Source organism: Felis catus, chromosome A2 (genome assembly GCF_018350175.1).
Source record: "Felis catus isolate Fca126 chromosome A2, F.catus_Fca126_mat1.0, whole genome shotgun sequence".
NCBI classification, from domain to species: domain Eukaryota; kingdom Metazoa; phylum Chordata; class Mammalia; order Carnivora; family Felidae; genus Felis; species Felis catus.
Window position 1 is genome coordinate 62,050,357 of NC_058369.1, and position 25,947 is coordinate 62,076,303.

Here is a 25,947-nt window from a genome sequence, read left to right on the forward strand (position 1 = left end):
TCTGGGGAGCCCATGTCTGGGCGAAGAGGGGTCTCTGGGCTCAGGCCCCTGTGGTACCAGGGGCTCCGGAGGTGTGGGCTGGGGGCCTTACTCACTGAGCCCCCTCCCCCAGACCCAGCTGGAGGAGCACTAGAGGAACTGAGGCAGGAGCACTGCACAGGCACGAGGGACAAGGAGGAGCCCAGTGCTCCCGTGGGCAGCATCCTAGGGCGTGACCTGGGTCGGGTCGGGGTTAAGGAGCCGTGAGGGCAGCAGCCGTAACGTGCCTATGGTGCCATGAGGCAGGCGCCTGCCTGCCTGGAGGCCCTGAGCCCCTAGGAGTGAGCAGCTGGAACCCGGGGGCTTGGGGGCTGGCTTTCCTTAGAGCAGGGAGGAGGCGAGTGGGGACTGAGGGCGCTGACCACTGCAGGCTGGCCCTTCGGGGAGGCCTCAAACCCAGAGAGTGGCCGGGAGGGGTGGCCAAGAGGGGTAGCCGCATTGGAGCCCCCTCACTGGCCAGCCTGCAGCTCTAGGGGTGCTTGGTCTGGACCCCGACACGCCCTTCCCCGAACTTGGGTCCTTCTCAGCCCGTTTGGGCCACACCTGCCAGCAGGTGACCTTGTCACTGATGCTGATTAGGGGGCCAGCGTGGCCTGTTGTGTCACCTGCCACGGGACCCTGATCCCCGGGGTTGGGAGTGAGTGAGGGACGCAGGAGAGGCAGGTGGGCAGGTGTGGGGGGGGGGCATGGAGGCCTCTGGCCATGTGGGTGTGGATTCCCCCTACCCCAAGATCTCTGCCCCCACCTCACCCTGCCTGCCGGACACTGACTCCTTCTCCATGTGAGGGGTTTCAGCAGTGTGGACAGGGCGGGCAGGCACTTAGTGACCGGCCTGTGGGGCCTCAGTTTCCCTGGGGGGGGGGGCTTCCTGACTGGAGGGAAGGTGTGACAAAGGTGTGTGGAGAGGGGTGGCCCTGCATGCCCCCACTCTGCTGCCCACCTCTCCCTTAACCAGACGGTCTGCCCCTCAGCCCGTGTTCCGCCCCTGCCCCAGCCTCACTGGGGGGACAGCACATTTTCTGAGTCCTGCTCTGGGCCCAGCTGATGCCTTACTTTCTGGAAAAGCTGTCTGCCACCTGTGAATGTGGCTTGCTTCCTGGCCCTACTGCTGGGCTGTCTGTGGGTGCTGGCCCCTCACGAGGGCCTGGTCCTCCGCCTGTGTGCCTGCTGGGGAGAGCGGTGGCTCGGGGCTCCGACGTGGACGCTGTGGGCAGCCGGGACGGGAGGGCATCCGGCGTGCCTCCAGGACGTGAAGCCCAGGCCGGGAGGGGCACTAGAAGCCAGACGGACCATCTGTTGCCCAGGAAGAGACGCGTGCTCCGTGCAGTGACGTGTGCTTGTTTGAAGTTTGGAAGGGTGCCCAGGACCTTACTTGTGGGCAACACGCTCAGAACGCGTTTAAATACTGATCCTGCAAAACTGCCCTTGGTGGTTTCATATGTGCCGGGCTTCTGCCGCCTCCAACAAGGGGTTCCACAAACAGATCACAGGAGCTGATCCCAAATAGAGCAGATGGTCTGAGAGCGCAGAGGACACTGCCCTGGTCACCGGGACATGGCACAGGCCCCCCAGGAGGGCCACACCAGCCCCCTCCCCCCCCGTGCCTGGTGAGAGGCTGGTTCAGCATCACAGAAGCATTTCCTTCCAGCCCTGCACCTGCTTTAGGCAAGGAGTACTCCAGCTACAGAGGGGCAGTGGGTTAGGGGGACAGAGATGACCAGGGTCACACGAGGATGACCCAGTCACATGGAGAATGGTCAGGTTGCAGGGAGACAGATGACAGGGATGTGAGCAGGTGTTACAGAGATGAGTGGGTCACATGGAGGTGAACGGGTCATATGGAGGTGGGCAGGTCACCCGGAGGTGGGCAGGTCACATGGAGGTGAATAGGGACACACAGAGGTAACAAGGTCACCGTGGGCACCATGGTCATAGGACTCAGGCGGCTCCCTGGACCTGAGGGAGGGCGTGGTGTGTGGGAGGTGCTGTCCCCGGGGATACGTTCCCGAGTGTGTTGAGACGTGAGCTCCAGCAGGTGTATGTGAACCTGGGCCTCCAGGTGTGCTGGCGAGCTCACCCTGGTTTCCTGCAAGGATGGTCATGTGCCAGGCCCTGGGGATTCATGTTCCCGGCTTTCTCCTGTTCCTGTCACCTCCTCGAACAGCTCTGCTGTCTGTGACCCCGGCCCTGTGTATCCCTCCTGAGGAACATGTCACACTCTCCTGGGCTTGGACACAGGAGGTGCCATGTGCTCTCCGTGGGCCCCAGTCTGTCCTGTGTGGCCTGTGTGGTCTCTGCTCTGCACCCCAGCCCCCTGCCCCAGCTCCGGCCCCATCCAGTGCTGCGGGCTCTCCGTGCACACGGCTCTCAGTCTGCCCTCCAGCTCGTCCCTGGTGGGGCTGTCTGACCAGAGACTGCTGCTAGCCTGCCTCTGTGTTTCTTTCGTCCCGTACAGTTGTGTGCGGGTCACAGTGCTGGGTGGGGGGCATTTCTGGTTGGTGCAGGAGTAGCAGTGACCCTCAGAACCTGAGGGAAATGCCCACGTTGAATCAGACACAGAAACCCAACCTCTCTGCAGAGACTGAGGACAGCGGCTTTGTGTGATGCTCAGACACACCGCAGCCCCTGGGGAGGTGGGTGGGTGTCCTCTCTGTCTCTGTGAACGACCTGGGGGCCCCGTGCCGTGTGCCCAAGAGAGGTGGGACAGACCAGCGGAGGAGGCTGAGTGGGGAAGTGTGGTCCGGTCCTCCCCGGGTCTGCCACGACCTGTGGTGTGGCCATCGTGGGCTCCCTGGTGGTCTGTACTGGCCTTGAATTAAGGCTGCTGAAAGCAGGACATCCCTCAGGGCCTCCTTCCTGGTCCAGCAGGTGTGAGCCTCCGAGTGTGGGCCTTGGCCGGCACCCCAGACGGGTCCTTCTCGCCAGCCCCTTCCTTATTCCCGTCCCCGGAAGGCAGCGAGAGCCAATCACAGGACTCTGGATGCTCAGTCACCTCCGGTGACGCTTTGTGCTTATGGTGCTGTGGTCCTTTCTTCCTAGTGTTTTTGATCTGCTCTCCTCCGCTGTTTGGTCACGGAGTGGCTGCTCTCTCCTCGCACTCATATTTCCTCGGATGGTGACCTGGGGTGACTGTCACGCCCAGCACAGCTCCGCCCAGTGGCTTGGACGCCGTCTCCTCCCCGGGCCTCACGGGGTCGTCCCTCCCTGTGTGTCCGTGTCCTGGTCTCCTCTTCTTATGAGGACACCAGTCACACGGGCTTCCGGCCCTCCTTGGTGACCTCGTTTTCACGTAATTACCTCCTGGAACATCTCATGTCCAAACGCAGTCCCGCTCTGAGGTCCTGGGGGGCAGGGCTTCCACGTGAATTTGGGGGACGTGCCTGGCATACCGTTCTGCCCCATGACGAGCCCAGGAGGAGGGATGTGCCCGCCTTGACGGCTCGTAGTCATGTGACGCCCACTTCGTGCTGTGGGTCAGGCCGGCCCTGCAGCACCCTAGAGGGTGAGGTCGTCTTGCGGGCCGCTGTCGGGGGCGTTGAGCCTCTGTCGAGCTAGCGCCCCACACGCCTGGTGCTCTGTACTGTTCTCTCCTCCAGCTTGGTGCCAACGCCCTGCTCTTCCTCAGCGTGAACATGTATGGGGTGTTTGTGCGCATCCTGGCTGAGCGCTCCCAGCGGAAAGCCTTCCTGCAAGCCCGGAACTGCATCGAAGATCGGCTGAGGCTGGAGGATGAGAACGAGAAGCAGGTCAGTGCGGTCGGGCTTTTGTCTGCAGGGATACAGCGGGCAGGGGGCGGGGGACACGGAGAGGGGACCTGGAGCGGGACACAGGGCGGGGGACATGGGCGGGGGACCCGGAGCAGGACATGGGGTGGGGGACATGGGGTGGGGGACCCAGAGTGGGAGCACGGGGTGGGGGGTTTAGGGTGTAGAGAATGGAGCATGGGGTGAGAGACCTGGGGCAGGGAGCCAGGGCGGGGAGGAGGCATGGAGATGGGAGCACGGGGCCAGGAGTGGGGTATGGAGTGGGGATCGTAGGGCAGGGTGAGGGAGCACAGAGTGGAGAGCATGGGGTGTGGGGAGGAGGCACGGAGTGGGGAGATTGGGGTGAGAGGACTGGGCAGGGGGGACAGAGCTGGGCACATGAATGGGGCAGGGTGAGGGGGCACAGAGTGGGGAGTGCGGGCCTGGGGTGTGGGGCAGGGAGCACGGGACCGTAGGGTGGGAGTGGGGGATTTCAGGCCCAGGTGGCCCTCGGCGAGTCAGAGGAGACAGGGCAGCTGCAGTGGGGGCTCCTAGACGTGGAGGTGCAGGTCTGCCACCCTGTGTGGTCCCCAACCTCGGTTTCCATCAGCGAGACAAGGTGTGCCCAGGTGACGCCACAGGGCTGGGGAGTCAGGGAGGGCTGTGGAGCTGAGTGTGGGTGTGTCGCCCTGGAGGGGGCTGAGATGCTAAAAGTGCAGATGGGGGTGTTGTGTTTGCTGGGGGCGGGTGTTGGGGTGGCATTCAGCTGTAGTCAGCTTCCCGGAGCAGGGTGGAGGGAGACGAGGCAGGGCCTGGCCGGTGGGTACAGGGATGGTGGGCCCTGACCTGCTGGCCAGCATGACCCACGGAGAGGCAGAGCCTCCAGGGCCCTGAGAGTGCCGTGCCTGTGGCCTCGCGCTAGCGGTTCGGCCGTGAGCCTGGGGGGCACCCTGTCCGGCTCCTGCCACAGCCTGGGGGGCAGTGAGGCCACCCACCCCAGTCTAAGGGGTGAGCTGGACTGGTCCCCACCACCTGGAGCCACTGTCAGCCGCGTGTCTCCGGGCTGGTCCCTCTCGGCGGTGTCTCCTGGTCTGCTGCTGTCCTGGGGCCCACGGGGTGGTCTGGGAGCCTCAGGCGAGGCCCTCACCAGGGAGACCCCGGACCGTCTTGCCAGAGTGTCGGGGGCTCAGCCTCATTGTCATGGGCGTGGCCGGTGACTTGCCTGGTACACGAGAGCCCACTGTCTTGCAGATGGAAGGCGTGGAGTCCTGGCTGCGCATTTAAAACCTGCACACGTGTGTTTACTTATAGATACGTAACGCTACCTAGTGTTTACAGTGAAGGTAGGGTGTGGTTTAGAAGTAGATGATGTACGTATGTCTAGATGTGTGTGTGCGTCTGTGGATGGACTTGTCGGAGATAAGTACCTGTGCGTATGTGCACATGTGTGTGTGTCACCTGCGTGGACACATATGCATTTGTCTGTGTGCACGTGGATGTGGATGTGTGGAGCATGGGGCAAGCGTATGTGTGTATATGTGTCTGCGTGTGTACACATGTGTGTGGGTTTGTATTCATGTGGACTGTGTGTGCACGCCTAGGTTTCTGTACACGCATGTGCATGTGTGTATTGTGGGGACATGTGTACATGTGCATGCATCCGTGTGGGTGTGTGCATGTGTGTATATGTGTGCATATAAATGTGCACACATGTGTTTTTGTGTATAAGTGTGTACGTGTGTGTACGTGTGCAAACACGTGGATGTGTATGAGTGTGTGCACACACGTGTATATTTGTGTATATTTGTGTCTGCACGTGTGCGTACACGTGTGTATGTGGATGTGAGCATAATTGTGTATGTTTGTGTATAACTGTACACGTGTGTATGCGTGTACACATACAGATGTGAGTATAAGTGTGCACGTGTGTATGCACACGCATGTGTGTGCGTGTGTTTGTGTATGCACATGGGTGTGTGCATATGTGTGTGTGGAAGTGTGCATGCGCGTGCAGGGCTGTGAGTGTCTAAGTGTGTGTGTACACATGCACGCACGCACGCACGCACACATGTGTGTATGATTGTGCGTCCTCGGGGGCTGTGCCCTGAGCATTTCTCCAGACGGGCGTTGCCCCCACCCGCAGATGGTCTCTTGACCACTTCCAAGACGCTTGAGCACAGTGTTGTCGCCCCTACGGGGTCCCGGAGTGGCCCCTTCCAGGCCCCTGATGTTCTGGAAAAAGTGGCGTTTCGGGTCGTTCTGTGTGTTTCTAACCTTTGCTTTTCCTCCTGTTTTTTCTCTCTGTTCTCTGATATCTCCCTCTGCTTGCTCTGTGTTTGTCTATTTTCATTTCTTCCCGTCCATTTGCTGCCTTTCCCGGAGACCACATGAGGGTCTCCTAATGCCGGTGCACCCCCGGAGGTCAGGGGGGCCATGTGCGTTGTGGTAGCGGTGGCCTTGGTGTGGGCTGCGTGTGCAGAGACTCCCAGGCGCATGCTCCCCCGACGCCCGCGGCCCCAGCCCCGGGAGCCAGCGGTCACACGCACTCCTGATGCCACACGGCGGCTGTGCGGGCGCTCAGGCGGGTCCGAAGTGGCCGTGCCAGCAAGGGCGCGTGTTCTCATCCCATGGAGGAGGGATCCCAGCGGAGGCTCAGGGCTGACGTTCATTCGGCAGGGAATCTGCAGAATGGTGAATGTCACCCAGTCCCGCCAGCCCAGCGAGTGCTCTGTACTCTCCGGGTCTGGTCTTTGTGCGTGTTCTTTCCCCATGTCGTTGTCGTTCTGGTGTCTGTATGATTTTATTTTCTGCATCTTCCCGTGGAGGGTTCTGCCACTGCCTTCAGGCAGCCGCCGCTTCTGCCCTACGTGTGCATGTGCATGTGTTTTGTGTGACTGTTCCCAGCACAGTGAGACACTGTTTGTTGCTGTTGTTGTTTAAAAATTTTTAATGTTTATTTATTTTTGAGAGAGAGACAGAGAGACAGACAGACAGAGATAGAGCGTGAGCAGGGGAGGGGCAGAGAGAGAGACACACACAGCATCCGAAGCAGGCTCCAGGCTCTGAGCTATCAGTGCAGAGCCCGACGCGGGGCTTGAACTCATGGATCGCGAGATGATGACCTGAGCCGAAGTCGGATGCTCAACGGACTGAGCCCCCAGGCGCCCCTAATACTGTTTTAAAAATGTCATTCCCCATGAGCGTCTTTGTTCACAGAGACTTGGTTCCCTCAGTTACATTGTTGAGAGGGCAGATATGACCACGTTTTTCTCCCTGGGTCTGGAGCTGTTGTGCAAATACTGTTGTGCTCTATTTTATCTTTGTAGATTACACCCAATGGTACTTAGCTCTGGGATGCAGTGGCTCTCTGAGCAGGCCCTGGCGACCCGCCAGAAATGCAGATTCCCAGGCTGGAGGTCCCTGGGTGGGAGGCCTCGGCCCCAGATTCTGGTGCGCGTCCCTGGTGATGAGTCTGGTCCTTCACACCCCACTGTCTGTTAGGACGTGGCGCCTCCTGGCCGCTCACTGATGTGGATGCCACTTTCCCGCGTGTGCCGTTTGGATTTCTCTGTGGTGTGTGTCCCTGTGTGTGTGGACCAGCCGCTCTCTGTGGAGAGGCTGACGTTCCTTCGGGAGGGGCCCCGTGTCCCCAGGCATGTTCCCCTTGCCTCACACTTCTTTGTGTAAAAATTCAGTCGTTCCTATTTTCAGACGCATCGGTCATTTCCCTTGGTGGTTTCGTCTGGTGCTTTCGCAACAGGAGGGTGAGAGAGGATGGGTTGTTTCCATGCATCCCTGGCTGTCCCAAGAGTGGGCGAGCCGGACTGTGACTGGCCATGCCTTTCCTGATGGAGCCCGTGGATTGGGTCTGTCACCCGGCAGCGGCTCCCTAGGTGGCCTTGTGACCTGTACTCAGGGTCATGGCCTTCCTCTGGCTGGCCCGGCTGGTTTTAGCTCACGAAGCCCTGTCTGTGGGACAGTAGAGGGGGAGTGCCTCTTAGCGGCTCTCACATATCTGCAGGCACTTGGGGCATCACCACTGCCCAGGGATCCCCACCTGGCAGGTCCAGGACAGCCAAGAGGTGGCCTGAAGTCCCACGGTTACAGGTGAGGGATGCCCTGACCATGTGGCCTGGGCGTGGTTTGTCTGTGTTTTCATGTTGCAACTTAATTAGTCCAACTTAATAGCAGCTTCTAGGGTGTTCTCTAGACCCTGAGCCAGTAAGACGGTGCCCTGGGTGATGTGGGAGGACGGGATATTGGCAGATGCATCCTGGTTGTGGGAGGGGGTGCCAGGGACACACCCTGATTCAGGAAAGGGGGTCCCAGAGTTCTGGGCAGGGCCGCCGGGGCGTCCGGCTCTGGAACAGCCACTGGTGCAGCCTGCTTGCTGGCTTCTGCAGGAGGCAAGGTTGCTGGCGGGGGGCAGGAATGGGGTCCTGGGTGGGGCGAACGGGGACGAGCAGAGGCAGAGAAACCCAGTGCGCATGGTGGTCGAGGGGACTCGCTTATTTGTTGTGGCCTCAGCTGGGAGGCCACGGGAGAAGAGGGAGGGAGCCGTGGAAGGTGTGTGACCGAGTGCGGGACTCTGACAGTGCCTGCAGGCAGGAGGCGTGGTCAGATGCACGTTTGGGGTGAAGGCAGAGGGGAGAACTGGGGGTGGGGGCAGGGCACGAGTGTGTACCCAGGAGTCCCTGGGCTGGAGGCTTCTTGACAGGAGAGGGCAGGGCCCAGAGCAGGCCTTTCACCTCCTGGGGCTGTGCCTGCAGGATGGGCCTGGCTTGTGTGACCACCTGGCCTGTGGGCTTGCAGGAAGGAAAGGGAGGGGAGGGGAGGGGAGAGTGAGGGCCCTGCTCTGAAATGCAAACACCCTGTCTTAGAACCCGTGTCTGTCCAGCAGCCGGGCTGTGTTGCTCTGGGCAGGACCCTGTTGGCTGCACCGCTTTGCTCCGGAGTCAGGGGCTGGCGGGCCCTGTCCGCTGTTTGCAGATCCGACACCATGTAGATCAGTTCCTCTTCGGTGCAGGTGGTGGGGTGTCCGGTGCCTGGAACCACCCCCCCGGGAAGGGGGTGCTCATCCCTCCCCTCCCCTTGTGGCTTAGAACTGACAGCTTCCGTGTGTGGAGGTAAATCTAGAGGAAAGTACAACCACGTGGCTGCAAACCCTGAGTTGTTAACCTGGTGTTCTGCTCCTGCCCCAGCGTCTCGAAGCTGGGACTGTTGGAACAGCTCTGTAGCCCTTCCCGGGGCAGCCCCTGGAGACACAGGGTGTGGGAGAGGGTGGGCGGCAGTCGTCTGCTGCATGGACGCTTACTCGACTTCTAGAAGGCTCTCTGCCGTACTTGGAAACAGCTACATGTGTTGTCCGTGTCTCCGAGGAGGACTGCTTTGGGAAGGACTTGGGGGTGCGGAGACCTCCCCCCCTTCCCACCAGATCAGCTTCTGCGCAGGGTCGTGGCTGAGTCCCAGGAGGCGGTGATCCACTGAGCTCACTGAGGGCAGTGGAGGCCGACATCCAGGACCCAGGACCTCCCCCCCCCCCCCCCCCCCCCCCCACCGAAACCAGCCACGTTCCCCATTTCCAGCCCCATGTGTCCCAAGCCACGGCTCAGCAGAAGGTTTGGGTGCACAGATCCCCAAGTTCAAAGACTGAAAGGATGCATTGGGTCTTTTAACAAGGGTCTTCTGCCTTCAGAAAAAAACTTCCAAAGTTGGGTCTTTGAACTAGGAAAGCCGAGGAACACGAAGAAGGGCCTCGGGGACAGTTAAGCGGCTGCAGATGAAGCCGGGTTAAAAATAGATGCGAGGGACATACTCAGGGTGAGTAGACACCAGGATATCTGAAAACCTGGACGAAACGCACAAGTTCCTAGAAGGGCTTCTGCTATGGAAACTGATTCGAGAAGGAAAACAAGGATTTGGGAAGCCCATGGCCACTAAAATGTGTTGATGTGGCATCAGAAGTAAGACGTCAGGCTGCCAGCCCCATGTGAGAGCCGAACGGGCATGCGGAGGTGCGGAGAAGGCACCATTCCAGCCCCGATTGTCCCCGGTCAGCACGGGACAGTCCTCCTGAGTCTCAACACACAGGGCACATGCACATGCGGGGGCGGCCCCGGTTCCCAGCACCGTGTTCACGGGTGTGGCTGCCTGGATGCCTTTTGTCTCCTGGAGCCCAGTGGGGAGTGGGTTTCGTCTGGGCCCCTTGGCACGTCAGTGTGCAGTGCGTGGGGCCGAGGCCAGCCAGGGGCCAACACTGCCCTGTGTGTTGTCCCCATGACTGCCCGGACACCGGGGAAGCAGAGCCTGGGCCACAGCGCTCCTCCCTGACTCCACACAGCGCTCCTCCCTGGACCCCCCATAGCAGAGCCCAGGCCATGGTGCTCCTCCCTGACCGCACCCCCACCCCCGCCGCCCCGCAGCAGAGCCCAGGCCACGGCGCTCCTCCCTTGGACCCCCTAGCAGAGCTCGGGCCATGGCACTCCACCCCAGGTCCTCCAACACCCTTGGCTCAGGCCAGCGGCACCAGACCTTCTGACTTGGGCAATGCTGCAGGGGCAGCAAAGGACACCCCCATTCCCCCTGCCGGCAGCCAGCTCTGGAAAGCAGACCTGCTCAGCATTCCTTCCTGCCTTGTGTGTGGGTACCTCATGGTGGGTGGTCCCACGGGAACAGGGGGCCTCCCTCCTTGTGGCTGGATGCCTCTTTCCACCTGCAGTGAGGCAGGCGCATCCCGCTGAGTTCTCAAAGCCCCTCATGTGGGCTTTCCTCGGTGCACATGCACAGAGAGCAATGTGGCTGTCTCTTCTTATCGGGACAGTTGTCCTGTGAGATTAGGACCCCACCCTTAGACCTCATTAAGCCTCCTCAAAGCCCCTTCCCCAAATACAGTCATGTGGGGGTTAGGACTTTGACACGCGGGTGTTGAGGGGACACCCTTCAGACCATGGAAGTCAGGTGTGTGATTTGACAGTGGGGAGAAGCAGGCTGGGCAGCCCGCCTGGGCTCCTCCCCTTTCTGCTCTGTGTCCTGTGAGGCAGGAGGCCCGGTGGGCACCGGGACCAGGTTCTGGGCCTCATGAGTGGGTCGCTGGCCGTCCCTGGGCTGCTCATCTGCCAGCTCAGGTGGCCCTGGTTACTGGCCTGATTAGGATACATTTATGGTAAAAGCGGGTTCTCCGGGTGGGTCTAACTTCCTTACCCAAGTCCTTTGGAAGATGGGTGTTTCCTCTGGCTGGGGCGAGGGGACCTCCGAGGGGCTCTGGGCAGGGGGAGCTCTGGGGGGGCCTCGAGATAGGGCCGCATCCAGGAACCGGCGGCCGCGGTGCCGAGAGCAGACCCGGCCCACAGCCAGCGGGGAAACACGCTCCTCTGACCAGCAAGCCAACCTGGTGGATTCGGGTACAGCCTGAGTGAGCTTGGGGGGCTCTGCCTCCGAACCCCGGATGGTGCTGTCTGCAGCTGCCTGCCCTGGGCATGGGGGACCACGCAGAGCGGGCCACTCCATGCTGACCACGGTCCCAAGGGAGAAGATGCCTGGGTTTTAGTTGCTGCGTCTGTGGGAATCACTGGGGAGGGGCCGAGCTTCCTGCCCCACAGAAGTGTCCCCTCCCCCAGTGTCCTCTGAGGCCACTCGGGGGTCTGTGGGGGTCAGCATGGGCCTGGCCCCCCTCCCTCTGCAGCACACGCTTGATTTCTGCTTGTGCAGCCTCAGAGAGAGGCCCAGCCGGAGGCCCCGGTGCTCAGCCGCGTCCAGCCAGGCCCTGCACATGTGTGGACAGGCCCTGGGCTGCTGAGCAGCGGAGGTGGGAGGTTCCTCTCCTCTGTGTGTCCTGGGCCTGACGGGGGACGTCGGTCAGTCTCTGGCTGCCTGTCATGCACGACCCCTTCACTCCCCACGCAGCCCCTCGCGTATCGGCTTGGCTGGAAGCACACGCTGAACGCATCTGTCTGTGATCTCTTCCCTGTCACGGGGACACGGGGTCGCTACAACCCAACCGGCATGCAAGCATTTCCCACCAACAGGTCAGCTGACCTAGGGCATCCCACGTTGTGAATTGAACTTATGGGTTCATGAGTAAGTTCTAGAGCTGAGGCAGTTATGGATTTCCTGTGTGGGATGGTCATCCATGGCCCCGCGCATCTGAATGTCTGGCCCACACCAGGCTCTGGAGACACCGGGACAGTGGGAGCCTGGTGCACTGTGCATGGGACACAGCTCCAGCCAGTCCTGTGGGGTGGGCCGTGTGGAGGAGTGGGGGGTCCACGGGGCGGGCAGCATGGAGAAGGGGCAACACATCATGAAATATTTGTCTGGGGCTTTGAAGGATGTGTAGGAGTTTTCTGGTAGAGTTGGAGAAGCGGGAGCAGTAGATGGGCATTTGGGCAGCAGAGAGAGGGGTCACAGGTGTTTACGAGGTAGGGCAGGCAGGATGTGAGCTGCAGCTCTGTGTCCGTTGGCTTGGGGGTGGGGGTCGGGGTGGGGTGGGAGGGCTGCCCGACTGGGTGGTGAAGCTCTGAGGTCTGAGGCTGTCACAGCTGGAGAGTGTGGGGACGGGGTGACAGGCCTCTGAAGGTCACCCTGTAGCTCCCAGGTGGCCTCCCCCCTGCCACTCCCCACAGCCCAGCCGGGAAGCCTGTCACTTGAGACCCCTCCCCGAGATCAGCCTCCTGGCCCTGGGCCCTGAGCACAGAGGCCTCTGCTCCAAGGGCCCTGCTGTTCCCCAAATTGTGTTAAGTCGTGATCCCAAAGTAACGTATGGCTGTTTATAGAGCGTGTATTTGGTTTGTCATCATACCAAGGAAAATGGGCATTTTTGATTTCCCACCGCGTGAGGAAATGTGTCAACAGGAAACAGCCCCATTTAAATGATCTGGGATGACCTCTTAAAGACGTCCGGCCAGTTCCCTGCGCCCTTCAGAAGAACTATAGTCATTAATTCACTTTTAATTAAAAAAAAAAAAAAAGCCCTACTGATCTATAGCCTACATACCATCAATTCAGTTTCCAGTTCGAAACAACAAAACGGCTTTCCCGTAGAGTAACCATCGCGACCATCTAATTTTAGAATATTTTCATCACCCAGAAAGAAACTCGTGCCCCTTGGCCGTGAGTGCCTGCCCCCATCCCAGACCTAGACACCCCCTGGTCTGTGTCCCGTCTCCGTGGTCTGCCTGTTCCGGATGCTTCTGGCAGATGGGGTCATACGGTGTGTGGCCTGTGGCACCTGGCTGCCCTCCCCGAGTGTCGGGTCGTCGAGGCGCATCCGCATTGCAGCGTGTGTCGGAGCCGCTCGGTTCCTCGTGGCTGAGTGGGTACCTGCCATGGGGAGGGTCTGCGTCCTGTGGTCTGTCGGTTGGTGGGCGTCCTGGTTGTCCCCGTTACAGACCGTGCTGCTGAGAACGCTCCCGCGGGAGTGTCGGGAGACGGAAGTCATTTCTCTGGGCTGGATGGCCGGGGTGCAATCGTGGGCTCATGAGTGTTGAGCTTGGAGGACCGGCCAGGCTTCCGGGCGGGGCGTTGCCATCTTCCCACCGGCCACGCACCAGGGTTCTCTCCATGCCCGGCTTCTGTGTTTTCTCTTGACTGAGCTTTTTAGTTTGAGCTGATTATAGATTCGCGTGTAGTTGTGAGAAACCACATGGGCATCCTGGGTAGCCACCATGTTTCCCCACAGCAGGAGGCCGAGCCGGAGCAGCCCAGACATAGAACGTTCCGGCGCCATGTGGACCCCCACCTCTCCTCCCCACATCCAGTCTCATGCTGGCAAACACCAATCTGTTGTCCGTTTCTGTAAATGTGTCATCGCAGGAGTGACTGTATGTGGAATCATACACGTGTAGACTTTCGGGACTGGAGGTTGTTGCTGTATCAGCAGCTCACCCCCTGTATTGCCAGTGGTGTTCCATGGTGTGGATGGACCTCTCAGCTGCTGGAGGACAAATTGATGGTTTCCAGTTTGGGGCTGTCATGGGAAGAGTTGTTGGAATTCCTACAGTTCCTTGTGTGAACGTAAGTCTTCGTTGCTGTGGCGTGAACGTCCAGGAGTACCGTTGCTGGGCCGTGTGGCATGTTCACTGAGAAATCGTGAAGCTGCTTTCCAGGGCGCTCGGATCGCTTTTTACTCCAAGCAAAGCATGAGGGATCCCATTTCTCTGCGCTCTCGCCGGCAGGTGCTGGTGTCACTGTTTTCTGTTGTAACACTTCTGATAGGTGTGTACTGATGTATCATGGTGACTGTAATTTGCATTTCCCTCGTGGCTGTGATGTTGAACATCTCTTCAGGTGGTTATTTGCCACCTCCGTGTCCTCTTTGGAGAAATTTCTGTTGATGTCTCTGCCCGTTTTCTTATTGGATCTATTGATCTATATCGATCTATCTATCTATCGTCTATGTATTACTATCTATCTAACTGGAACTATCATCTGTCTATGTAATCTATCTATCTATCATCTATCTGTCTAAGGGAATCAGTCTATCTATCTATCTATCTATCTATGTATCTATCTATCATCTATCATATCAAGCTATCTATCTATCTATCTATCACATCTATCATCTATCTGTCATATCAATTTATCATATTTATCTTTCATCTATTGTTTATCATATCCGTCTGTCATATTTACCTATCACATCTGTCATCCATCTGTCATCTATCATCATAATCATCATTATCATCCAACTTTTATTCTTAAGCCGTGAGAGTTCTTTATATATTATAGAATATATAATATTCTTTGGCAGGTATGTGGTTTGCAAACATTTCCTCCCAGTGTGTAGTTTGTCTTTTAGTCCCTCTTAACAAATCTTTTGCAGAGCAAATGCTTCTGATTCTGATGAAGTTGGGTTTGTGAACTGACTCTTTTATGCATTGTGCTTTTGGTGTCCAGTCCTAGAACTCTTTGTCTGTCCCTAGGTCCCAAGGATTTCTCTTAAGGTTTTTCCTAAAAGTTTGAAAGTTTATATATGTTTTTACATAGAACTGTGTGATCTATTTTGAGTTAATATTTGTATAATGTGTGAGTTTTAGATCAAGGTTCATTTTTTTTTTTTTTTGCCTGTGGGTGTCTATTGTCCATCAGTTGAAAATGCTATACGTCTTCCATTGCCATTTTCCCCAGTTTTATTGAGATATAATCAACATAATGTCGTATAAGTTTAAAGCATACAACATACATGGTATACGTATAGGTTGTGAGATGATGACCACAGTAAGTTTAGTTAACGTCCTTCACCTACCATAGTTACAGGTTTCTTTTTTCTTGTGATGGGAATTTAAGACCTACTCTCATCAGCTTCCAAGTGTACAATATGGTTAACTACAGCCATCGTTCTGTGTATCACATCCCCAGAACTTACTTATTTTATAACTGGAAGCTTGTACTTTTTGACCACCCTGCTCCCTGTGCCCATTTTGCCTGCCCCCCCCCCCTCTGGCAACCACCCAGTCTGTTCTTTGCATCTCTGAGCTCAGTTTTTAAAGATTCCACATGTAAGTCAGACTCTACAGTGTTTCTGTTTCTCTGACTTACTTCACTTAGCATAATACCGCTTAGGTCCATCCATGTTGTCACAAATGGCAGGATTTCCTTCTTCTTATGGTGGGATAATGTTCCATCATATACGGATACCATATTTTCTTTACGTATTCATCCATCGATGGACACTGAGGTTGTTTCCATGTCTTGGCTGTTGTAAATAATGCTGGATTGTATGGTAGTTCTGTAGACCTCCTCCACTGAACTGCTTTTCTGTGGTTGTCAAAAATCAGTTGTGTGTATGTGGGAGTCTATTTCTTGGGTCTGTGTTGTGTCCCATTGCTCTATGTGTTTATCCTTCCACACGGTCTTGGTTAATGTGGCTGTATAATAAATCTCGAAAGCAAGTAGAGTGATTCCTCCCACTTTGCTGTTCTTTTTCAGAAGGATTTTAGTTGTTATTGTTTCTTAGCTTTTCTGTATAAGTTTTAGAATAATCTGCCCTGTAGCTACTAAAATCTTTACAGGGATTTTGATAGGATCCGTGTTAAGTGGAGAATTGACATCTTTACTGTATTGAGTCTCCTAGTCCATGAACATGGTATGTCTCCCCATTTATTTGGATCTTCTTTAAGTTCTTTAAACCAGTGTTTTGTGGTTCTCAGCATGCAAGTCCTGTACATGTTTTGATATGTTTACCCCTATCAATTCCATTTTTTGAGTGATTGCAAGTAAGATTGTAATTCTTTTTAAAGTTTATTTATTTTGAGAGAGAGCATGTGCATACAAGCAGGGGAGGGGGAGAGAGAGAGGAAGAGAGAGAAGCCCAAGCAGGCTCTGTGCTGTCAGCATGGAGCCTGATGTGGGGCTTGATCCTATGAACTGTGAGATCCTGACCTGAGCTGAAATCGCGAGTCTAATGCTTAACTGACTGAGCCACCCAGGCTCCCTGAGATTGTATTTTTTATATCAATGTCCACATGGTCATTCTTAGTATGTAGAAATACAACTGCTTTTTGTACGTTGATATTGTATCCTGCACTTGATCTTAGCCAAAAGGCCGAGAAGCGATATTGTATCCTGCAACTATCTACTTTGCTTGTTCATCATTCTTTGCTTGTTCTACCAAGTTTTTCTGGGGAGAGGGTATTGTTTTGTTTGTTATTATTTTTGTTCTTTTGATGTTTTACTTTGGTATGGTTTTGCAGAGTCCTTCATATTTCTTATATGGACCATCAGGTTATCTGCAAATATTTGTAGTATTATTTTTTCTTTCCAATATGTATGCCTTTTATTTCCTTTTTACCTTGTTTCATGCACTGTACTTTCTAGTGCTATGTGTTGAATAAAAGTGGGAAGAGCAGACATCCTTGGCTTGCTCCTGGTAAAAGCGTTTAGGGTTTCACCATTAAGTGTGATATTTGCTGTAGGCTTTTTCTGGTGGTTCTTTATCAAGATGAGGGAGTTACCCTCTCTCCCTATTTTTCTGAATGTTTGTTTCATCAGGAATTGATGTTGAATTTCGTCAAATTCTTTTTCTGAATAAATTGCGATGCGATTAAAACGTTTTTTAAATTTGAGTATAGATTATAATTGCAGTGTAACTACAGTGTGCAACAGCATATGTTCAATGTTACGTTAATTTCTGGTATAGAACATAGTGATCTGACACGTGTATGGTTATGCTATGCTCGCCACAAGTGTAGATATGTGACTTTTATTCTATGTATGTTGATATGGTGTATAACATTGATTGATATTTCAATATTGGACTGGTTATGGTGTGTCTCCTGATGAAATTTGGGTCAGTTGTTGGTATGTATTGCTGACACGCTAATATTGTGTTAAGGGTTTTTACTTCCATGTTCTTTAGGGACATTAGTCTGTAGTTTTCTTTTAGTCTTGGTCCGGTTTTGGTGTCAGATAATATTAACTTTCTATAATAAATTGGGATGTGTTTCTTCAGTATAAGGTGATATCTCACTATGGTTTTAATTTGTATTTCCCTGATGATTAATGATGGGCATCTTTTTATGCACCTGTTGGCCATCTATGTGTCTTTTTGGAGAAATGTATAATCAGATTCTCTGCTCATTAAAAAAATTTTTTTTTAACATTTATTTATTTTTGAGACAGAGACAGACAGAGTGTGAGCATGGGAGGGGCAAAGGGAGAGAGGGAGACACAGAATACGAAGCCGGCTCCAGGCTCCGAGCTGTCAGCACAGAGTCCGATGCGGGGCTTGAACCCACAAACTGTGAGATCATGACCTGAGCCGAGGTCAGATGCTTAACCGGCTGAGCCACCCAGATGCCCCTAAAATTTCCATTTGATTCTCTTCTGCATCTTCTATTTCTTTGCTGGAGGTTTTTTGTTTTTGTTTTTGTTTTTTCATTTTTTCAAGTGTGTTTGTGGTTATTTGTTAAATTATTCTTACAATAGCTATTTTCAAATGTTGTTAGCTATTCTAACTATTCTGTTAATCTTGGTGCTGTTGTCTGTGGGTTGTTTTCATTCATTTGTTGAGAATGTTCTGGTTCTTGATCAGAACCTGGATGCTGGGGTATTATGTGTGAGAGTCTGGGTCTTTGTTTGGCCTTGTGTTTTGGCTGGGTTTCCGCGATGTGGCTTGCCAGGGAGGGGCTGCCACCTTGATACTTCAGGAGGGGCTGCACGACGGGCCTCTGTTGGGACTCGTGAGCTCTCGGTCTGCCCCGACTCCAAGCAGCAGGGTGTGCGTGCTCCCAGCCAGAAGGGCCAGGTTCCTGGTACCCTTGTGTGGTTGGTGCCCCCCTCACAGCTGGCGGAGAGTGGAGGTGTGTGCAAGTTTTGGCGGTCTGCCTGGAGTAGGGTGATTGCTGTCTATGGTTTTCTTCTCGTGTGGCCACCCCCATCCTGGTCCTTTGGCCGGAGAGAGCTGGGTTTTGGGGAGCATGCTGTGATGCCTGCTGGGGGCATTTCTGGGCCACCCCGGCTCCAACGCTCAGTCTGGGGTACGTGGCAAATGGAGAGACCGAGGCCTTACCTCTGAGCTGCTGCTTGGTCCCCACGTCTGTGCCTCCTTCCCTATGCCTTTCAGAGTCTTCTGATGCCTTTCACGTGTGGTGCCCGGGACTTCAGTGCACTAGCGGGGGTGGGAGTGGGGAGTCTGGAAAGTACTTGTGTGTCTCCTGGAAGCAGGGTCCTCACAACAGTTACGTACATATCGAATGTTTTTAAAGAAGCATACGCGTATTTTAAGTCACATTTTGATAGCTGAGATAAGTGTACCAAAGTTTGTAGGAGGCTTGGATACTTTGTATGATCCGTATTCATAAATTTGTCCCTTTGATTTCTGGCCTCGTATTTTATTTTGCTGCTTAGAACGTATCAGTGTTGTCTGCTTCTGAAGCTGTGTTGTTGCTGCTTGGGGCTTTAGGGCTTCATTCGAGACTGGATGTGGATTTCAGGGAGGATCCGTATGATGTCAGGCAGTGACTTTGTCCCAGGTTTTGCTGTTTTTAACTGGGGATGGGTGCTTGAACTTGCCAGATGGCGTTCTGCTCCCTGTGGGAAAGGTTGTGCGCTCTCCCTCTTGGTTATGTGTGTCGGCTCATTAATGGCAGGGGAGCTGGGCTAATGCCTAGCCTTTGGTGGGAAATGCATTTCCTATGACAATGGCTTATGCAAGCAAGAGCATTCCTGTCCCCTCATATGTAGATTGCAGGGAGGCCCCTTATGGCTAATGTGGCAGAGCTGACCCACATAGCCCTTACCACCCAGTCTCCTCTGGTAACTGGTCTGCCATTGCTAATGTGGGGACCTCATCCTCATTAATCAAGATGGCAGGTAGAGATCCAGCCATCATGCCTATATCCCCAGCAACAGGCAGGCTGTCTATAAGGAACATTCCAGAAGCTCTCACGTGGCCATTTGGACCCTATCTCACTGGCCACATCTGGCCACAGTGGGAGGCTGGATGATGTAGTGTGTATTTTAGGTCGTCAGGCCTAGGTATCAGTAAGGGGCTAGACAGTTGTGCTAGGGGTGGAGAAGGGCTCTGGGGACAGTGGCCTGCTCTACCCTGGCATCTCTCCCAACACCCAGCACCTGGCACCACGTCTTTCCTGTCTCTGCCTTTCCGGGTCCTCCTTCCGTCCCGTTGTAGGTGCAGGTGAGGGACCTGAGCACACCCGGAGGTGTGGCAAGTGTGGTGGGGAGTGGGGCCCCGCGGCGCTGCAGCCCTTCTCAGAGCACCTGCCGCCCAGTCCCTGTGACAGGATGGGGTTCGGCTAGGGCCGAACCGACCATCCGAGGGGCAGAGCAGGGATGCCGGGCCACACTGCCGTCCTTTCCAGGGACCCTCGTGCAGGGCACTTGGGGGTAGTGCCCACTGAGTCCCTGGATGTGGCTTGGCCACCCAGGGGGCCCAGGGGTGTGGGGCCCTGTGACGCCGGGCCTTCCCCAGAGAGAATGCGAGCTGCCCTGTGTTCTTGGTGCCTTCCGTGGGTGGCCTTCCGTGGTGTCTGGCTCCTTGTGTTTCCCCGCCTTGTGCCTCGGGGCATCTCCAGAAGCTTCCGGGTGTGCTCATGTTGCTGCTGCTGCTGCTGCCCCTGTGGTGGCCCAAGTGAGCCCCTGCCCGAGCTCCCCCACCTCCCACATGGCCACACCCCAGCGGCCCCTCAGCTAAGGAAGGGGTCAGCGTCCACCCGGCCAGGCCTTGGGCACATACCCGCTCCCACAGCCCGGGCGGCGGCCTTTTTGTCCCTGGGGCTGTGCTCGCAGGCTCAGCCTGGACATTTCTGTGTCCCCTCCGAGGCCCATCTCCCCAGGTGACCAAATGTTGAGAGTGGCCACGGGCCGTGGCACTGTTGCGATGTCCCTCTTCTGCATCGGAGTCTGTCCAGTCAGCAGCTGCGTGGGTTGGCCTCGGGGTGGTGCCGGGCCTCGCTCAGGACACAGGGCTCGGGCACAGGCTCCAGGGCCAGGACCATGACAGGCCTCGTTGACACAGGCTTAGCTCCACGCGGGACCTCCCGGCGCCGGGTCTGTCCTTCCCCCTGGAAGTCTACACGGAGACACATTACCTGGGGGGACTTTGCAAGGGCCTGCAGTACCTTTTCCTGGACATGTGCCCTGCTCTGTGGAGTCTGGAGCGAGAGGGGTGAAGCCCTCCCAGCCCCAGAGGTCTGCTGGGCTCTGTGACTGCTGTCACTACTGCTTCAACGGTCCTCCTGAGGTGGTCGCACGGGACTGTGGCTGCTGCAGTCAGGGACGTGGCCTCACACACTGCAGAGTGGAGTGGATCCAGGGCCTGGTTGGTGGGGGGGACCCGGCTGCCTGCTCTGGGCTGGGGGTGGTGCAGGTGCCCGAGGGCTTTGCCAGAGTTCCTGTTGATGGGACAGGCCACGGCCGAGGGGCTGGGGGGCTAGGGGGAGCCGGGCCGCAGGGACGGAACAGGAGGCAGGCTTCTTCTGCCCCCTCTCAGGCCGCGTTTGCCCTCGGAAGCAGGCTGTGCCACCTAACTCTGTGCGGGATTTAAACTCTGATCTGTCTGCTTTCCAAAGCAGGGTGGGAAGGGGGGTGAGGAGGACAGGGATGGGACTCGGGTGTGGCGGCTGGTCGGGGGCCAGTGGGGTGAGGTCAGGCAGGGCGGGGAAGACAGGCAGTCTGGATGAGGAAACTGAGGCCCTGGAGCAGCGGGCTCCTCTGGAAAAGCCTAGACGTTTGTTCCATTCTCTGTGGGGAAAGAAACATTGGAGCCCCGCAGGGAAGGGAGAAACCAGAAGGCAAGGCCAGGGAAATGGCCACGCTGCTTATCTCTGAGAGGTGAGGGGACCATTTTGTCCTGGGAGACGGGCCCTCGCAGCCTGTCTCGAGGCCCCTCTCAGGGCCGTGTCGGGTGGTGGGGTGGGGAGTGAGGCCGGGCCGTCCCACTTGGAGGCAGTGGTGTCCCCCGCCCCCTTGACCCCTGCTCAGTGAAGCCAGGGCACATGGGCGTATGGGCACGAAGAACGGGTGGGGGGGGGCCGGGGGGGGCCTGTGTTTTCTGGGGGCGATATTGGCGCTTTTCCAGCCCTCTGGGAGCAGTTACTTGTGCGATGACTGTCCAGGCCTGGGCATGACCCTCTGGGACTCAGGGGCCAGGCAGGGTCTGCAGCCCCCATGCAGGGTTCAGCAGAGACCTTGGTACGGTGACGGGTCTTGCAGGAGGCCCCTGCTGTATCACGCGGGCCCGTCTCCCCTGTCCAGGAGCGGCTGCTCATGAGCCTTCTGCCCCGGAATGTTGCCATGGAGATGAAGGAGGACTTCCTGAAGCCCCCCGAGAGGATTTTCCACAAGATTTACATCCAGCGGCATGACAACGTGAGGTAGGGCTGGCACTGTCCTGGCAATGGTGGGCTTTGGGGCACTGAGTGAAAGTGGAGGAGGGGGGAGGAGGGGGAGGGGAGAGGAGGAGGGGGAGGAGGAGGGGGGAGGGGGGAAGATGGAGGAGTGGGGAAGACGGAGGAGAGGGGACGAGAAGGAGGAGAGGGGAGGGGGAAGAGGGAGGAGGGGGAGGGGAGGTGTAGGAGGAGGGGGAGGAGGGGGGAGAAGGGAGGGAGAGGAAGGAGGAGGGGGAAAGAGGGAGGAGGGGGAGGGGGGAAGAGGGAGGAGGGGGAGGGGGAGGAGGAGGGGAGGGTAGGGGGAGGGGAGGGGAGGGGGGGGGGGGGGGAGGAGAGAGGGAGGGGGAAGAGGGGGAGGGGGAGGAAGGGAGGGAGCAGGAGGGGGGAGGGGGAGGTATAGAAGAAAGGGGAGGGGAGGGGAGGGGGGAGGGGGGAGAAGGGAGGGGGAGGTGTAGGAGGAGGGGGAAGGGGGAGAAGGGAGAGGGAAAGGATGAAGTGGAGGGGGAGGTGTAGGGGGAGGAGGGGGAGGGGAAGGATGAGGTATAGGGGGAGGAGGGGGAGGGGAAGTATGAGGTGTAGGGGGAGGAGGGGGAGGGGAAGTATGAGGTATAGGGGGATGGGGAGGAGGGGGAGGATGAGAGGGATGGGAAGGATGAGGTGGAGGTGGAGGGGAAAGATGAGGGAGAGGGGGAGGGGGAGGAGGGAGGGAGGTGGAGGAGGGGGAGGGGAAGGAGGAGGAGAGGGAGAGGGGAGAAGGGAGGGGGAGGTGTAGGAGGAAGGGGAAGGGGGAGGAGGGAGAGGGGAAGGATGAAGTGTAGGGGAGGGGGAGGGGGAGGAAGGGAGTGAGCAGGAGGGGGGAGGGGGAGGTATAGAAGAAGGGGAGGGGAAGGAGGAGGAGGGGGAGGAGGGAGAAGGGAGGGGGAGGAGGGGGAGGGGAAGGATGAAGTGGAGGGGGAGGTGTAGGGGGAGGAGGGGGAGGGGAAGGATGAGATGTAAGGGGAGGAGGGGGAGGGGAAGGATGAGATGGATGGGGGGGAAGGAAGGGGAGGGGAAGGATGAGGGAAGAAGGGGAGGGGAAGGAGAGAAGGAGGTGTAGGGGGAGGGGGGATAAGGGAGGGGGAGGTGTAGGAGGAGGGGGAAGGGGGAGGAGAGAGGGGAAGGATGAAGTGTAGGGGGAGGGGGAGGAGGGGGAGGGCAAGGATGAGGTGTAGGAAGAGGGGGAGGAGGAGAAGGTGGAGGAGGGGAGGGAGTGGAGGGGAGGCCCAGGTGAGCAGGTGACCGGTGTCACAGCTGCTCTGGCCCTCTTGCACACCCTCCACGTCCTGCGTGGCTAGAGATGGTCGGCACTCTGTCCTGAGCCCCCTTTGGGCAGTGGCGTTGGGGTGGGAGTTGGCCCACGTCGGGCTAACAGCTGAGCGTCATTCTCCTTGGTGCCAGGGTCTGGGGTGGCCTAGACCTCTGTTTCTCTTGTGGCAGCCCCAGGAGGTAGAGAGTGTTCCCATTTTACAGGTGAGGACACTGAGCCCTCAGGCGAACCAGCTTGCCCCTCGTGGTTTGCTTCCTTGTTTTAAAAGACACGATTAAAAAGAATTTTATCCTGTTAAATCGTGTGATCCTTTTAGGTACTTGGACTGGCTGAGCGTTGCACTTCACCTAAGCGCCACTCAGGCAGGAGGTGGTGGTTGCAACACTGACGTTCTCTCCCTTCTCGGTGTTCTTCTGGGTCTTCTGGGTGTTGGTGTCGGGCCTCCCTGCCCCCGGGCCCCTGCAGACACAGAAGGATAAAGCCCCTTGTGTTTGTTTGAGTGCTGTGGACTGGTACCCCTCAGGCAGGTGCTAGCCCACCTGGAATGAGCCAAGGCCTGCGGCTGCCCTCCCGTCCCCACCGGGCCCCCAAGCCACTCCCTGTGTGCCAGCCAGCCTGCCAGCACCACACGCTGACTCCCACTGCGGGGTCTCTCAGGAGGGACCAGTCGTGTTCTCTGCGGAGGATGCAGCGCCCAGTGTGTGGGGCCAGCATTCCGGCCCAGGCAGCCGGGACACGGTCACCCCCACTTGTAGGGGAAGAAATTTGAGGTTCAGCAAAGTGAAGCCAGTGAGTGGTGGGGCCGGGGCCGGGCCTGGGTTGGCTGCTGCTGACGTTCCCGTTTGCCCACTGCCTCTCCTTGGTGGGAAACGACGGGGGGCACGTGGCCCCAGCCTTCTGCTGGCACCAGGCCACCAGAGCAGTCCCGGGGTGGGGCGGGGGGTGCCCGGGGGAGGGGTGTGGAGCAGGTGCACACAGCAGGAAGGCGGCAGGTGTCAGGAACGCCCTGGGGCAGCAGGTGGGGGCCAGCAGGGAGCAGGGAGCCCACATACCTTCCCCTCCTTCTTTTCTGACCTGGGAGAGCAAAGCCAAATGTGGAAAATCACCATTTCCCTTTGAGGCTGAAAAATCTCTACCCTGGTGGGTGCCTCATTCCCAACGGCTGCAGGTGTGACAGTCCTGAGACAGGAGAGGAAGCTGAGGGCCCGGCCCTGGCTCCGCCCCAGCACCCCTAGCCACCCTCCGGCAGCATCAGGGTCCACAGCCTGGATGTGAACCTGGCTCTGTCCTCCTCGCCACCCTTGTGACAGTCCCTCACTGATTCCCCGTCACTCTGGGATTAAGGTCCCCAGTCAGCACACGACTCACAACTAATCGACTGATGCCATCAGTGATGGGGGGAAGGACATCTGAACGTCCTCTGTTCCGTAGAAGCGATGACAGTGCTGACAGAAACTGTCAGAGCCCACGTTGTCAGCACACTGGAAATCAAGCAAACTCTTGCAAGAGTCCAGGAATGTTTATTGAAGAAAAACAGCTCAATCTGGGTAAGAAGAGTAAAGCTATGCGGAATCTCTTGTGTCTGTTCTGCTGTCTTCAGCGCCGTGATGGCTTTGAGAGGCAGCACCTGCAGCCACATCCCGACACCTGACTGCTGACAGCCACCAGAGGGGACAGAATGGGGTTGGGGCCTCGAAAACCCTCAGAGGGCTGTCATTACATGACCGTTTGGGAATTCCCTGCAAAACCTTTTTCACAGGCTTATCTCTATGTGACCTGACTCAGCGCTCAGTGTGAGCAGCTTTTGCCCTGAGACATTTGTTAACCACAATCAGTGGCAACTGTTTAACCTCACAGCCGCCTGAGGCAGTGAGAATGGCAGAGGCAGGAGCAGGGCGCTAGAAAACTGGGGAAGGAGAGGTCTGCCGGGTGCTTTGAAAGGCTGTGGGAATGCTTCTGGGAGCCAGAGGACCACACACGAGGGTAGTAGGGCTGTGTGCGCACTCAGGAAAGACCGTGAGGTGTCTGGTCTGTCATCGCTGGCTGACCTTGAGGCCGGGTGCGAGCAGGAAGAGCAGAACAAGACAGAGTTGGCCGAGTGCCCACCCTCCAACGCCCAGAGACTCACTGTTTCTGGGCACGTGAGGAAACCCGTCCAGTTGCTGGCCGACTGCCACGCTAACCACGCAGACTTTAGTGGCCCCACACGAGAAAGAAAATAGACTTTACAGAATTTGTTCAGAAAAGTCATCAAACGGGGCGCCTGGGTGGTGCAGTCGGTTAAGCGTCCGACTTCAGCCAGGTCACGATCTCGCGGTCCGTGAGTTCGAGCCCCGCGTCGGGCTCTGGGCTGATGGCTCGGAGCCTGGAGCCTGTTTCCGATTCTGTGTCTCCCTCTCTCTCTGCCCCTCCCCGTTCATGCTCTGTCTCTCTCTGTCCCAAAAATAAAACGTTGAAAAAAAAAATTAAAAAAAAAAAAAAAAAGAAAAGTCATCAAACAACGACATAAACGGCAACAGTAACAACCCCAGTCCTGAGGTGGGAAGTGATTTTCGGAGTGGTCACACCGTATTATCCACTTTTCGATAAAAATACATGTGACGTGCAAGAAAACACGAAGCCGTGTCTCACATGGGAATGCAAAAAGCCGTCCAGAGAAGCCGTCCTGAGGGAGCCCAGACGAAACTTTAACCACCTATCTTAAATATGTGCAAAAAACAAACTGTGTCTGAATAAGAGTGAGCGTGAGAATAACTTCTCATCAAGTAGAGAATACCAATACAAAGGTAGGCATTATGGAAAAAACATCAGAAATTCCACATTTGAAAAATAAAACACGAAATTCACTAGGGAGGCTCAATGTTGAGCAGATCTGAGCAGGCTGAAGAAAGAATTGGTGAATTTGACGAAAGACAATTGAAAATATCTTGCCCGATGAACAGAATGACAAAAGGGTGAAGGGGAAGGAACAGAGGCTCAGAGACCCGAGGTACCCTGGACAGCACAGCAACAC

At 56.6% G+C, this 25,947-nt stretch overlaps 1 protein-coding gene across 2 annotated transcripts in view; it reads left to right on the forward strand.

Annotated features, from left to right (window-relative positions):
• Positions 1–25,947, forward strand: part of ADCY1 (adenylate cyclase 1) — a 112,147-nt gene that overhangs the window by 11,615 nt on the left and 74,585 nt on the right. For both annotated transcript variants that reach the window (XM_006929062.5, XR_006594050.1), the window contains exons 2-3: positions 3,636–3,785; positions 21,495–21,613. In XM_006929062.5, coding sequence (XP_006929124.2) covers positions 3,636–3,785; positions 21,495–21,613 — 269 coding nt within the window. The remainder of the gene's footprint in view (positions 1–3,635; positions 3,786–21,494; positions 21,614–25,947) is intronic.